The 15,040-nt window shown below is 39.9% G+C and overlaps 1 protein-coding gene across 1 annotated transcript in view; it reads right to left on the bottom strand.

Annotated features, from left to right (window-relative positions):
* The window catches only part of LOC102170378 (serine/threonine-protein kinase TNNI3K), a 339,117-nt gene that overhangs the window by 1,326 nt on the left and 322,751 nt on the right, over window positions 1-15,040 (bottom strand). The window contains exon 24 of the mRNA XM_005678259.2: window positions 2,494-2,573. Within this exon, the coding sequence (XP_005678316.1) occupies window positions 2,494-2,573 (80 nt within the window). The remainder of the gene's footprint in view (window positions 1-2,493; window positions 2,574-15,040) is intronic.

Here is a 15,040-nt window from a genome sequence, read left to right as displayed (position 1 = left end):
AGCACTAGTCCTGGGTGTGTCCAGAAAATTGAGCTAGTGGCTCAGGATCTGGCCACAGTCCTAGAGAACGCAGGACGTGCGCAGGGAAGCAGTTAGTTACCTTTCCACTCTGAGCAGGGAAGCCATTCGTTGTTTCTATGAAAATGGACACATTTGTCAGTAGCTAATGCTGCTTTTGCTCCCTTTTGATAGCTGAGTTTTCAAAACCAACTCAGCCATCCACATTTTCATTAAGACATCTGGTGATATACAGTTCAATGGGCATATTTATTTTCCTAAGAAAGGTCTCCATCAGCATCTCTTAGGCAGCACATAAACTCTCAGGAAAGGCAGAGCCACCACTGCTGATGCTGCTTGAAGGGTTCCTTTTGCTAGTGGAGCCGGCCCTGGCCAGCTGCAGTTAGGGGAAGCGGGAGTCACATTACTGAATCCTAACTCTGGGTGGGCGAAAAATCTGTATCTTGGAGAAAACATATTTCCTTCTGTTCAGCCTGAAGCTGAAACTCCATCCTAGGCATAGATAGATGCTTTAATAAGCTCGTAATTTTCTCATTACTGTATAATCAACTGTCTAATGTACCACATGCAATTTTACTGGTCTACAATGCTCCATGCCTCTCTCTCCATAGGGCTCCAGTGGAAATCTGATTGTGAGCATCCTTCTTGCTAGTGTGGGCAGGCTTGCCTTCGGGTATGGGTAGCAAAATCAGCAGGACATAGATGCTGACATTTATTATTGATACTATCATCACCAGAGTTGAAGGGACAGTCTTTGTGCAGTCCGTCGGCTTAAGAGGGACCAAATGAAATTTGACCATGGCTTTAAGAAAAGACTGAATCATGTTTGCATGTTTTGTTTCTTAAGGGTGAAAGGTCTCAAGTACAGCTATGTACTTAATTTTATCTGCATTCTCTAGCCCTGTTCTTTGGGGAAGAAACAGTTCATAAAGTTGCTGTTATATGCCACAAGTGGTTTATGAAGTGGAAATGGAGGGCAATTAAAGGGTTCTGTCTTGTACAATGTGATGTTCCTTGTAGGAGACATTGAAAACATCTTTTTCATCAACTGGGACTCTCATCTATTTAAACACCCTAATGTTTTCTTCTACCCCTGGTACATATATACATAAGAAAAACCTACTTTTGTATGATTATATCTTTTTTTGTCTAACTTCTCCATCTTGAGGAATTCTGTTCAATGTATTATCCCTTTAAGAAATAGATCATTAAGAAGTGCTTCATCTTGAAACTCCACCAAGAAAGGAAAGACTCCTGGTCAAAGCACACATTTCAAAGGGTGCCCTATGTTTTGTGGTTGTGCAGTCACATCTGTAAAGGTTTGAAAAAATGATATTATATCTGTAAAAAAATGTGATGATGTGACACTTAGCACATATTTTCCTCCGTTACTGGAGTGGCCAATTATGTCGTAAAGTTGACGATGAAAAGCCCTCAGCTGCATTCTAGACATGTACTGGGAGTCAGAAGCACAAAGGTTTCTTTCTTTAATGTTCCCAAGTAGTTTGTCGTATCTATCCAGAACATCTTTCCCCTTCATTTCTTAAAGGCTTCCTAATGCCTTAGGTACTGATACTCTGCAGACAAAGTGCATTGGTGAGGATCCCAAAGCTGCAGGGTCTACTGGCATCAATAACACAGAGCCAGGAACATAACATGATTTATTCTTCCACAAACCCAGTTCTTATAATAAATCTGATCTATTTAACTGACATACATTTTTTTTTCAGTTCTACATATTGTCAAAGGAAGTTCCCCTGAATAAATGAGCCCATTGTGCTAAAATTCCAAAAAAATATAGAGCCTTTCAGGCTTAGAGGTTGGAGAAAGGACGTCACAGGCCTGGCACTTTAATATGGGAGCTGATGATAACGGTTATTGCCCATCCTCTGGCTTCCAGGGGCAAGCGCAGGACTGTGCTAATTATTTCAAAGAGCTGTATTAATTCTTTCTAAAGTAGTCCTGTGCAAAATAGATCCCATCAGTGAGACCCTTACCTCCTCTCCAGCTTTTTGAGAGAATAGCTGGGTTCACATTTTACCCTGGGGTACTTGCTAAAGGAGGAAACACTTCCCTAGGATATGGTGCAATTGTGGAAACTCATCTCTTGTTTTCTCCTCTTCCCTACATCTCTGTGATGTGGGGCTTAGAGGCAGTGAACTCAATAAGGTGGCAGCAAGGTGTTTGGAATATCATGAGATGTAGATTATTTTCATAAGAGTTGTACTTTTTCCACATGTACATGCACTCCTATATACTTGTACATACACTTACAAACTTATGCACACATTATTAAACTCAAAGACAACTAGACTTATGACTTACAAGAGCAAATTTCCCACTTTTATAATGTTTTTAAAAGTACCCTTCATTTCTACTTATTACAAAATAGAATCTTCTCTCCCTCATTATCAAACAGAAATCACCTTCCCAGGGGTAGTTTTCTTAGTCAGTCTGATGAATCTGTATACTTACCATATTTGTCAATGGTTGAGAACTGAAGACTTTTCTTCATGTCATCCAAAGACAGGCCTTGAGTGGAACATTGTCCAGCACTAGAAAATTCCATGAGACACTGTGAAAACCCTGGTGGCATTTGCTAATAACATTTTTATAAAACAGAATTTATTCTCTCAGCATAGATATCAGAGAACTGGCAATGTGATACAATGGTACTGTTATCTTAAACTGACTTGTTGGGGAAGAATTCAGAATTATTTGCAGCAGGTTGATCTAAGTGTGTCAGATCTGGGTAGGCTCCAATTCCTAGCTGTTTAACCTTAGACATAGTACCCTTTCTGAGCCTAGTGTATTGATCTGTAAATCGGGGAAAGTACATAAATAATATGAAATTTGTCTTGATGATTAAATACAGCAAAAAGAGTTGAATATAAAATCTGGGTTCATATCCTTGTTTAAAAGGAACTAATGACCAGAATGTTATCATCTTAGTCATAATCAACAGAAATGAAACACATCCCAAAAGGTAATGTTATTTTTATATTGATATTATTATAACACAAATTATAAGAGATAGGGATCATAGTATTTATTGAATGATTCTTATGTATAAAGCATTTGCATATGTCATTATGTTTAATCTTTATCATTATTATTTCTCTCATTTTCTAGATCAGAAGCGCTTTCCAGGTGGTGCTAATGGTAAAGAATCTGCCTGCCAGCGCAGGAGATATAGAGAGTTGGAGTCCATTCCTGGGTGGGGAAGATGCCCTGGAAGAGGAAAAGGCACCCCACTCCAGTATTCTTGCCAAGAGAACCCCATGGACAGAGGAGCTTGGTGGGCTACAGTCCATGGGGTTGCAAAGAGTTGGACATGACTGAGAGTCTCTGAATGCATAGATTAGAAACAGGCTGGGGCAACTAAGAAACTTGTTACATACATTTGGTAAATGGCTTACCTAGGATTCAAACCCAAGTCTTCCATATTCTAAAGCCTATATCCTTTTCCAGTATTCAATTGGGAATTTTCTTATGATTCCTTGGCTTAAATTAATCCTGCTCTTTGCCAAACTTCTACTGTACCATGTAGGTTAATGGGATCGCTTCTTTTCTACTTTTTCAGACTCAAAACCTGAAGTTATCAGAGCTTTCAACCTAATACATATCACATCTGTCATTCATATATCTGTAATTCCTCTTTGTTCCATTTCTCTCACCCATACTTTAGCATCCTTAAAGAGGCAACCCAAGTCACCCCCAGAGCTGTCCCACTATGTCTACAGTAGAACTTGTAGCTCCCCCTGTCCCCAAGCCAGTTCTCTCCAGCTCATTACTGGCACTACACCATTCAGTTACTTAACCCAAAATTCTGGGGTCATTCTTGGTGCCTTTCTGTTCTTTTTTCTTCCACCTAATTCAAATCTTTTAAACTTTGCATCCAAAATGTAACCCTAATCCATCCATCTCTCCTCCTTCAAGGTTTAGGCCATATATCTTGTCCAGACTGCTGCAATTTGCCTCCTAACTGATTTCCTGCTTTCATTTCTGTCCCCTTATAATTCATCCTCCATATATTACCCAGAGTGGTCTTTACGAAATATAAACGCATAAGCCATTTTATGACTCATTTGAAAAGACCCTGATGGTAGGAAAGACTGAAGGTGGGAGAAGAAGGGGACGACAGAGGATAAGATGCTTGGATGGCAACACCGACTCAAACGACATGAGTTTGAGTAAGCTCTGGGAGTTGGTGATGGATAGGAAGGCCTGGTGTGCTGCAGTCCATGGGGTCACAAAGAGTCAGACACAACTGAGCAACTGAACTGAAGTCATTTACCTACTTAAGACATACTTAAGGGCTTCCCTGGAAGCTCAGTGGTAAAGAATCCACCTGCTAATGCAAGAGACACGGGTTCAATCCCTGATCTGGGAAAGTCCCACATGCCACAGAGCAACTAAGCCCGTGTGCCATAATTACTGAGCGTATGCCCTAGAGCCTGGGAGCAGCAGTTACGGTACCCATGTGCTGCAGCTACTAAAGCCTGCGTGCCCGAGAGCCCATGCTCCACAGCGAGAGAAGCCGCTGCAATGACAAGCCCAGGGACCGCAACTAGAAAGTAGCCCCTGCTCACCACAACTAGAGCAAAGTTCGTGCAGTGACAAATACCCAGCACAGCCAAAAATAAATACATGGATAAATAAATAAATAAAACATACTTAAAACCTTCCAATGACTCCCCAGTTCATTTAGAATAAAACACAAATACTTTGCCCTCAAATACAACGCTCTCTCAAACCTTGTTTCATACCCCTCTCACCATCTTTGCCAAGCACTTCTTTTGGCATTCTTTCTGTCCTTTGAACCTTCCAAGCTTTCTCTCAATTTGCATTTGTGAAGTCTGCTTGGAATGCTTTTCTTTTTCTCTTCTTCTTTTTTTTTTTTTTTAATTTGTATTGGCGTGTAGTTGCTTTACAATGTTGTGTTAGTTTCTGCTATACAGCAAAGTGAGTCAGTTATATGTATACACATATCCCCTCTTTTGGGGATTTCCTTCCCAGTTAGGTCAACACAGGACTGAGTAGAGTTCCTGGTGCTATATAGGAGATTCTCATTATTTTATTCATAGTAGTATATACATATATGTCAGTTCCAATCTCCCAATTCATCCCACCTCCTTCTTTCCCCTCTTGGTATCCATATATTTGTTCTCTATATTGGTATTTCTATTTTTGCTTTGCAAATAAGTCCATCTGCACAGTTTCTCTATATTCCACATATATGTATTAATATATATTTGTTCTTTTCTTTCTCACTTACTTCACTCTGTATAGTCTCTAGGTCCATCTATGTCTCTGCAAGTGGCACAATCTTCATTCCTTTTTATGGTTGAGTAATAGTGCATTGTATATGCACACCACGTCTTCTTTATCTGTTCCTCTGTTAATGAACATTTAGGTTCTTTCTGTGTCTTGGCTATTGTAAACAGTGCTACAATGAACACTGGGGTGCATGTACCTTTTTGAATAATGGTTTTCTCTCGGTATATGCCCAGGAATGGGATTGCTGGGCCATATGGTAGTTGTATTTTTAGCTTTTTAAGGAAATGCTATACAATTCTCCTTAGCAGCTGTACCAATCTACATTCCCACCAACAGTAGAGAAGGGCTCTCTTTTCTCCGCATCCTCTCCAGCATTTTTGTTCATAGATTTTTTTTTGCTTATGGCTACTCTGATCATGTGAGGATTTACCTCACTGTAGTTTCGATTTGCACTTCTCTAATAAATAATTTGTAATACTGAGCATCTTTTTATGTGTTTCTATGTCATCTCTCTGTCTTCTTTGGAGAAATGTCTATTTGGCTCTTCCACCCATTTTTTGATTGGGCTGTTCATTTTTTTTTATATTGAGCTGCATGAGTTGTTTGTATATTTAGGAGATTAATCTCTTGTCAGTTGCTTTGTTTGCAAATATTTTCACCCATTTTGAGGGTTGTATTTTTGTCTTGTTTATGATTTTCTTTGCCATGTAAAAGCTTTAGATTCCATTTGTTTATTTTTGCTTTTATTTTCATTATTCTAAGAGGTGGGTCAAAAAAGATCTTTTTGCAATTTATGTGAGTGTTCTGTCCATTTTCCTCTAAGAGTTTTATAGTGCCTGTCCTTACATTTAGGTCTTTAATCCATTTTGAGTTTATTTTCGTGTATGGTGTTAGGGAGTGTTCTAATTTCATTCTTTACATGTAGCTGTCCAATTTTCCCAGAACCACTTATTGAAGAGACTATCTTTTCTCCATTGTATATTCTTGCCTCCTTTAAGAATGACAATAAGCCTTCTGGTACATGACTCCTGAATTTGAGTCTTCACGCCACTATTTATTAGTTCTATGACCTTTTTGGCAAATTGTTTAACTGGCATGTGCCTCAGTTTGTGCAACTATAAAATGGGAATTACAACAAGACTTCGCTTGTGATGTTAATTTTAGAGAATTAAAGAAATATTTATAAGTTTTAAAGTATTTTGAACAGTTCTAACATTTAGTGAGCACTCAAAAATGTTACCTACTTTGATTATTTATCAAGTTCCAACTCAAAGAAAGCATTTCCTCAAAGTCTTCTTGGATACTCCCGGTTGGAATTCTATATTCCTCTAGTACTTTTTACTCCTGACACAGGGCTTATCAGAGTCTGCCTTGGTTGTAGAATGGTCTGTATTTCCATACTGCTGCTGCTGCTGCTAAGTTGCTTCAATTGTGTCCGACTCTGTGCGACCCCATAGACGGCAGCCCACCAGGCTCCCCCGTCCCTGGGGTTCTCCAGGCAAGAACACTGGAGTGGGTTGCCATTTCCTTCTCCAATGCAGGAAAGTGAAAAGTAAGTCGCTCAGTTGTGTTCAACTCTTTGTGACCTCATGGACTGCAGCCTACCAGGCCCCTCCGTCCATGGGATTTTCCAGGCAAGAGTACTGGATATTTCCATACTAATACCCCACTAAACAGAATGCCTGTGCGGGTCTGAGATCCTAATACCTGTTGGTCTTCTGCAGGACCTAGCTGGTACTTTGTAAATAGATAAAATAATAAAAGTGTGTTAAATTAAGTTATTACAAAATATTCATTTGGAGAAGTTTAGAATTTTCTAAACACTTACATGAATTCACATAGATTAATTCACTTAGCTGCCTCAAAAATGACTACATGTTTGGTTAGTTTCTTTAGCTATAAAGTGAAGATACTGTTTCTTAGGGAAAAAAAAGGATTAAAAAAAGGAAGTATTGAACTAAAGTGGGACATGGCGTGATCTCAATCAACATTAAATGGCAAATCACACTCAGTTTTAGACAACATAATCTTATTCAAGATATTTTTCTAAATCAAAATTACCTTACTAATTCCTGTGACCTCTTTAGCACTCAAGCTCCTTTTAAGAAATGAGCCATAAGCAGTAGTCTTGGCAACAAGAAGATAATAGGGAATAAATATTTTATCATCAAAAAGGCTATCTGGTTTCTTATGAATAAAAGCCCATCTCCAAGTTGTCTTATTTATTTAGTTGCTGAATGCAGTCCGTGCCAGGGGACTTAACCTTCCTGCCCAAGAGATACCACATAAGCTGTCTCTGGCTGCTATTCTAGGATGACAGACAGATGGAAGCTAAGCACAGTCAAGGCAAACAAAGCAGAAGAAACCAGACCTTGATCAGTGGAACTAACTGTCCTCAACCCATGGGTATCCAGACTTCAGTGGGAGTTTCACAGAAGAGTTTCAGAGACACACTGGGACCTCTGTTTGCTGAAGTCATGGCCAGCGTAAATAGGCATTTCCAGGATGCAGCTGCCCCATGAATTCAGTGAAAGTAAATCTGAACCAATGGCAGGTAAGGAAAACACTCAATTTTGCAGCGTTTCATGTTACTGGTCACCTAGGAGGCTTTCTTTATGCTAAAAGGATAATATGCATCATATATAGGCATATATATGAATGATATATAATATTATAATGGCAATTTTGTATATACCTTTTATGGGAATGGAATGAAACTTTGTCTTTTAAAGAGAAGAAGATAGTCTTTAGGTTAGCTTTTGCATACTACAACATTATATCGACATATCTTATTTTAGTGCTAAAACAGTTTCAGTCATTTTAGGATAAATAGTCCATATTAGCTCTGTGATGGATATGCAAAGACAAGCATAATCATTAGTCATTTTCTCTTATAAAGATATACTGCATGTGTGTCTGTTCAGTCAATCAGTCATGTGTGACTCTTTGTGGTCCCCACGGACTGTAGCCTACCAGGTTCCTTCTGTCCACGGAATTTCCCAGGCAAGAATACTGGAGTGGGTTGTCATTTCCTTCTCCAGGGGATCTTTCCGACCCAGGGATTGAACCTGTGTCTCTTGCGTCTACTGCTCTGGCAGGCGGGTTCTTTACCAGCTGAGTCACTATACCCAAAAGGTACACTAGGGAATGAATAATTTATCCAACAGAAAGACCTGAACCAAAATTCAGAAGTTATTTTTTGCTTCTGAATCCACATGTTATGTTATAGACTACTAGTTGATTGGCTGCTAATGAGGCCAGTTCACACCCAAATCCAAATAATGCAATCTGTATTTTTGTGTGTGCACATCATTCAGACTGTGGCTTGTCAGCCAAACACAGCCTGCTTGCAAATAATCACTCCTGTACCCTGAGCAAAGACAATAAGGACATTCAAAACTAAAATATGAGGCTATGTTGGCTGAAATGAATGCAGAGATAATGACTCTCATGACAAGCACATTAAGCAAAAATATTATCCAGGGAGAAGTAAATCAATATATACATAAGATACAGAGGAACCTTGAAGAGTGGGAAAAGCACTAGCAGAGAGAACACACCCAAATATAGATTCAACTTTCCAAAGCAGAACTCAGGCAGAGTCCACAAACTAAACTGGTAGGTTAATGTGTATTATGGGCAAAACTCCCAAAAGGAATATGAAAACAGTTTTTCTGTACACTTAAAAACAGTTCTGATCACTAGAAGCTAGCACGGCATCAGTAAGAAAAAAAATATGCTAAATTGGCTTTATTTCTTTTCAGTAAGGATAAACTTAAAGGGGCAATCCATAGGTTAGAACATGGAGCTAGACTCATATCATGGGCAGAACTTCACCTGATTGCTTTATGAGTAATGAGGGGAGGTCTGTGCCAGGTGACAATGGTTAGATTGGATTGTCACTGGTTGAATATTCAGAATCGACAAAGACCTCAGGTAGTGACATCTCCTATGGTTTAGACACTGGAAAAAGTTAAAACAAAATACTTCATTTCCTAACATTAGAACTGTCCATTAATAGATTGAGTTGTTCCAGAAGGGGGTACCATCCCATCTCTAGGCATATTCCAGCTGTGGTTGGAACATCTGGTTCCAACTGGGTGTTACAGAGGAATCCCAGTGTCCATCTGGAAGTCACATGACCTCTATTTCTTACATTCTATGATTCTTTAGAAGGTATCTGGGAATGCTGTAGTCTCTGAAACTAGCTTTGATGTATTGGAAAGGCAGAGTGAAATTACACAGTTCCCACTGAGGCAGAAGAGTTTTATCTTCCTTACCTGCACTGACTGACATTTGACCAGGGCTGAATGCCTGATTCCCACACACAGACACCACTGCATACCTAGCCCTACATTACGATTTCTGCTCAAGCTGGTGTTTGTAGCTTTTTGTCTATATACATTTCATTTGATACAGTAACTGAACCATGCTATTTGCCTGAAGGAACCGTCTTCTTGAGTGCTTTTTTTTCTTCAAAGGAAGAACCATGCTGCCATCTAAGATGAAGCAAAGGAAAGTGTACAGAAGTCACTTTCACATAAACCCATCGTTAAGGATTTGAATGACAGGCTGTGTAAGGTTGGCACTGAAAAATTCTGAGCTGCTTCAGAACGGTTTTTATATAAGGCACTTTTATAGAGTACTCACGTCAAACACCTGAGGGGTGGGGAAAAACCCTTAAACACTGTCATCTCTTAATCCAGAAAGGTATACTGTTAAGGTCCATGAGGAAGGAAGAAAAAGACTGTCTGAAGAAATCCCCGGGAATCTGGGTCCCATCTCTCCCGAGTGGTGGGAGCAGGCAATGCCTCACTGAGTGCAAATGGTCCCATTTAGAAGCTCAAAAGCAGCCAGTATTGTGGCTTCCCAGGTGGCACAAGTAGTAAAGAATCAACCTGCCAATGCAGGAGATGTAAGATACGGGTTGGATCCCTGGGTCAGGAAGATTCCCTGGAGGAAGAAACGGCAATCCACTTCAGTATTCTTGCCTGGAGAATCCCATGGACAGAGAAACCTGGAGGGCTACAGTCAACAAAGAGTTGGACAGCACTGAGCAGGTGCCCGCGCGCGCACACAGACACACACACAGACACACACACAGACACACACACACACACACACCCCACATTGTGGCTTCCAAATCACAGCCTGCCAAATGTGTCTGGTATTGAAGCAGCAAATCATAGCTTTGGCTGTGGGATTCATGAATTCTCGGAATATCTGCTAGTGCCATAATTGCTTCTGACGGGATTACATTCCAAAGAAGACTTCAGATGGGCATACAATCCGAAAGAAACCATTTTTATCATATTCTTCCAAATGTGGCTTACGCCGAGCTGGGGATTTTGCTTTGGTGAATTACAGCACACGTATACCGTCTACATGACTTGCAAGCAAGAGTAAAATTAAAACAACCAGATAAAAATAAAGCGACCTAGAACATTAAGTTCTGTCACAGTGACATAAAAATAATTTCTTATATTTGCAGAGGGCTTTATAGCTTGCACATACTTTTCAACTGATTAAAGAGTTTAAAACCTCCATGGAGTTTAGCTTAAAACCTCCATGGGTGTCTGAGAAGGCATCAGTCCCATGCAGGTGGAAAGTCAGGCTCAAGAAGTTTGAATCACCTGCATAAACTCACAGAACTAGCAAGAAGCAGAACCAGAACTTGATCAACAGGTCTTTATACTTCCAGTGCATGCTTTTTCTTCTAAAATACACTTTATTTAACAGCAGTATGGGCTTCCTAGGTAGTTTAGTGGTAAAGACTCTCCCTGCCAATGCAAGAGCCATAGAAGAAGACATGTGTTTCATCCTTTAGTTGGGAAGATCCCCTGGAGGAGGGCCTGGCAACCCACTCCAGTACCGTTGTCTGCAGAATCCCATGGACAGAGGAGCTGGCAGGTTACAGTCCATGGGGTCACAAAGAATCAGACATGACTGAGCACGCACACACACACATATAACAGCAGCACATGTCAACTGTTGATGTGTCACCACATGGGGAGCTCACTGAATGAGTCACGAGTTACAGAGTTTTGCTCTGCTGCAGTCCATGGGGTCGTGAAGAGTCAGACATGACTGAGCGACTTCACTTTCACTTTTCACTTTCATGCATTGGAGAAGGAAATGGCAACCCACTCCAGTGTTCTTGCCTGGAGAATCCCAGGGACGGGTGGCCTGGTGGGCTGCTGTCTTTGGGGTCGCACAGAGTCGGACAAGACTGAAGCGACTTAGAAGCAGCAGCAGCATACAAAAGTGATCAAGAAAATTCTCATGGAAAATATGCCTCCTCATCATAGAGAGACCAGAATCAGCTTCTCATGTCTTGCTTTGTTAGACCTTTTAAAAAAGTATACTTTCCACTGTCTGACAATGGCTTTCCCGTCCCTGAGCAGTGATGTCAAAACATGAGACACACACACCAAACTTTCTAAATGAGATGTTTATGATTCTCGCCGACTCTCTGAGCTTGTGTAAGGTTTTCTAAGCTGCACACATGGATTCAACTTCCTAAACACTGTCCTAAGTTGAATAAAAAACAATTAGGTTACCAGTGTGATTAAACACTTCTGGCAAAATTTTCTTTCTTTCAAGTGGTTCCAGTTAGTTTTATGCAGCTAAAAATGTCCTCCAGGTTGGCCTGTAACCTAGAAGATTTAGCCATTTGGATTTTGCGTAAAATAGCCTCATCTAAGACCTCATAGCTTTGCAAATATGCTTAGTGGTTGTTGGATCCTTTTGCTGTCTGTCTGAACCCTGTTACCTGTCTAAGGATATTAGCCCAAGGATTGGCACCATATGCACCCTCATCCCCTTCCTCCAGAGGAATATATCCAGGTTAGGAGTCATTTATTTCACTCAAAAGGAAACAAAGACAGGCAATATTTAACCAGAATTTCAGAGCTTTGACACTAATCTAAAGGACTAATACAAAGAAAAAGTGAAGAAATAGCCTGCTGAGATCCCTAATAAAGGTGTTTACACAAAGAAAATAAATGCCTTGCCATAGAAAAGGCTACTAGAGTCATCTGGCTATTCCTTTTGGCATTTAGCTGAAAACAAATACATCTATTTAAAACAGATCTGTCAGAAGGGATAAATGCCGCTGTACACTTTGCAATTTCTCTCTATGCCACACACCTTTTCTTTGGCCTAAAGAGAAAGAAGACATTTCTATTAGAAACAGAATCACCTTTGGCCTAACTTTGAAATAGTCCAGTCAGATTACTATGAATAAACCTTTGTTAATTTATCAGCTAGATTCAACATATTTATTTATTCATGATTTCCCTCTGGCTGTTTTGAAAACATTGTTTTGTCTTTGTTAATATTCCCTACTTGATAATGTCCTAAATTAAAACAAATTTATTGCACCCATTACAGTAAATGGGCAATGGCCAAAGTATTTAATGGGGTCAGAGGTCAGTGCAAAGTATCTTTTTCAGGAAAATCAAGCCCATCAGCTTTCTATCAATGGCAAATGTCCCTGGGCTATAAAAGGACTGAAAGACTTGGCAATGGGTCATGGCTCTGTTTGAGCCATTAGGCAAACAGCCAAGGTCTCAGCTCCCTTAATTTTAAAGGAAAAAGCAATTAGGTAAAGAATTATGAATAAGGAAAAATGCAGTGAGAACTGAAAGTATGCATTAATTCCTTGATGGCTTATAAATTATTAATGTGCTTAATAGTAACCTGACAACACTACCCCCTCTCAATTTACCTCTGCTTTAAACAGGTGTAAATGAATCAGCTGTACAGTCTAGCAGGAGGTGGACTTCGCCTGCTAAACTGAGGAAAATCCTTTAAATACAGCTGACTCTTTCTTATCCTTCACTGTTTGTATCCAAAATAGGGAAATCTTGTTAAATACAGAAGAGTGAGATCCTGGTAGCATGAGAGTTATTACGCCCACTCCTCATCCCTCCATTTATCTACCTCCCATTTTACTGAGAAGTACACTGAAGCCATGTAAATTGAATTAACGTATTCAAGTTCATATGCTAAGGTTAGAAAGAAGTCAATAATGTAAACTGGAGCGATAAACCTCTAGTCTTTTTTGATGATTTTTATTCTTATTTTTAAGTGGAGAGGGAAACTAAAATTTGCAGTGTATCTGCTGAGCACCAGGAACATAATCAGATGCCTTACAATCCCTATAATCTTTGCTCCACCCGAAAATTCATTTTACATGCAAGGACACCAAGGCTTAGAAAGTCTAAATCTTGTCCAGGGTCACACAGTTGTAGTTCAAACCTCAAGGAAATCAACCCTGAATATTCATTGGAAGGACCTATGCTGATGCTCCAATACTTTGACCACCTAATGCCAAGAGCCGATTCATTGGAAAATACCCTGATGCTGGGAAAGATTGAGGGCATGAGAAAAATCAGGTTACAGAGGATGAGATGATTGGATGGTATGAAGCATCAATATGAACAAAGCTAGTGGAGGTGATGAAATTTCAATTAGGCTATTTCAAATCCTAAAAGATGATGCTGTGAAAGCGTTGCACTCAATATGCCAGCAAACTTGGAAAATTCAGCAGTGGCCACAAGACTGGAAAAGGTCAGTTTTCATTCCAATCCCTAAGAAAGACAATGCCAAAGAATGTGCAAACTACCGCACAACTGCTCTCATCTCACATGCTAGTAAAGTAATGCTCAAAATTTTCCAAGCCAGGCTTCAACAATACGTGAAACATGAACTTCTAGATGTTCAAGCTGGTGATAGAAAAGGCAGAGGAACCAGAGATCAAATTGCCAACATCCGCTGGATCATGGAAAAAGCAAGAGTTCCAGAAAAAACATGTATTTCTGCTTTATTGACTATGCCAAAGCCTTTGACTGAGTGGATCACAACAAACTGTGGAAAATTCTGAAAGAGACGGGAATACCAGACCACCTGACCTGCCTCTTGAGAAATCTGTATGCAGGTCAGGAAGCAACAGTTAGAACTGGACATGGAACAACAGACTGGTTCCAAATAGGAAAAGTAGTACATCAAGGCTGTATATTGTCACCCTGCTTATTTAACTTATATGCAGAGTACATCATAAGAAATGCTGGGCATACACACCAAGGAAACCAGAATAGAAAGAGACACATGTAACCCAATGTTCATCGCAGCACTGTTTATAATAGCCAGGACATGGAAACAACCTAGATGTCCATCAGCAGATGAATGGATAAGAAAGCTGTGGTACATATACACAATGGAGTATTACTCAGCCGTTAAAAAGAATTCATTTGAATCAGTTCTGATGAGATGGATGAAACTGGAGCCGATTATACAGAGTGAAGTAAGCCAGAAAGAAAAACACCAATACAGTATACTAACACATATATATGGAATTTAGAAAGATGGCAATGACGACCCTGTATGCAAGACAGCAAAAAAGACACAGATGTGTATAACGGACTTTTGGACTCAGAGGGAGAGGGAGAGGGTGGGATGATTTGGGAGAATGGCATTCTAACATGTATACTATCATGTAAGAATTGAATCGCCAGTCTATGTCTGACGCAGGATATAGCATACTTGGGGCTGGTGCATTGGGATGACCCACAGAGATGTTATGGGGAGGGAGGTGGGAGGGGGGTTCATGTTTGGGAACGCATGTAAGAATTAAAGATTTTAAAATTAAAAAAATAAAAAACTAAAAAAAAAAAAGAAATGCTGGACTGGAAGAAACACAAGCTGGAATCAAGATTGCCAGGAGAAATATCAATCACCT

Source organism: Capra hircus, chromosome 3, assembly GCF_001704415.2.
Source record: "Capra hircus breed San Clemente chromosome 3, ASM170441v1, whole genome shotgun sequence".
Lineage (NCBI taxonomy): Eukaryota > Metazoa > Chordata > Mammalia > Artiodactyla > Bovidae > Capra > Capra hircus.
This window is presented reverse-complemented; position numbering and strand designations above follow the sequence as displayed.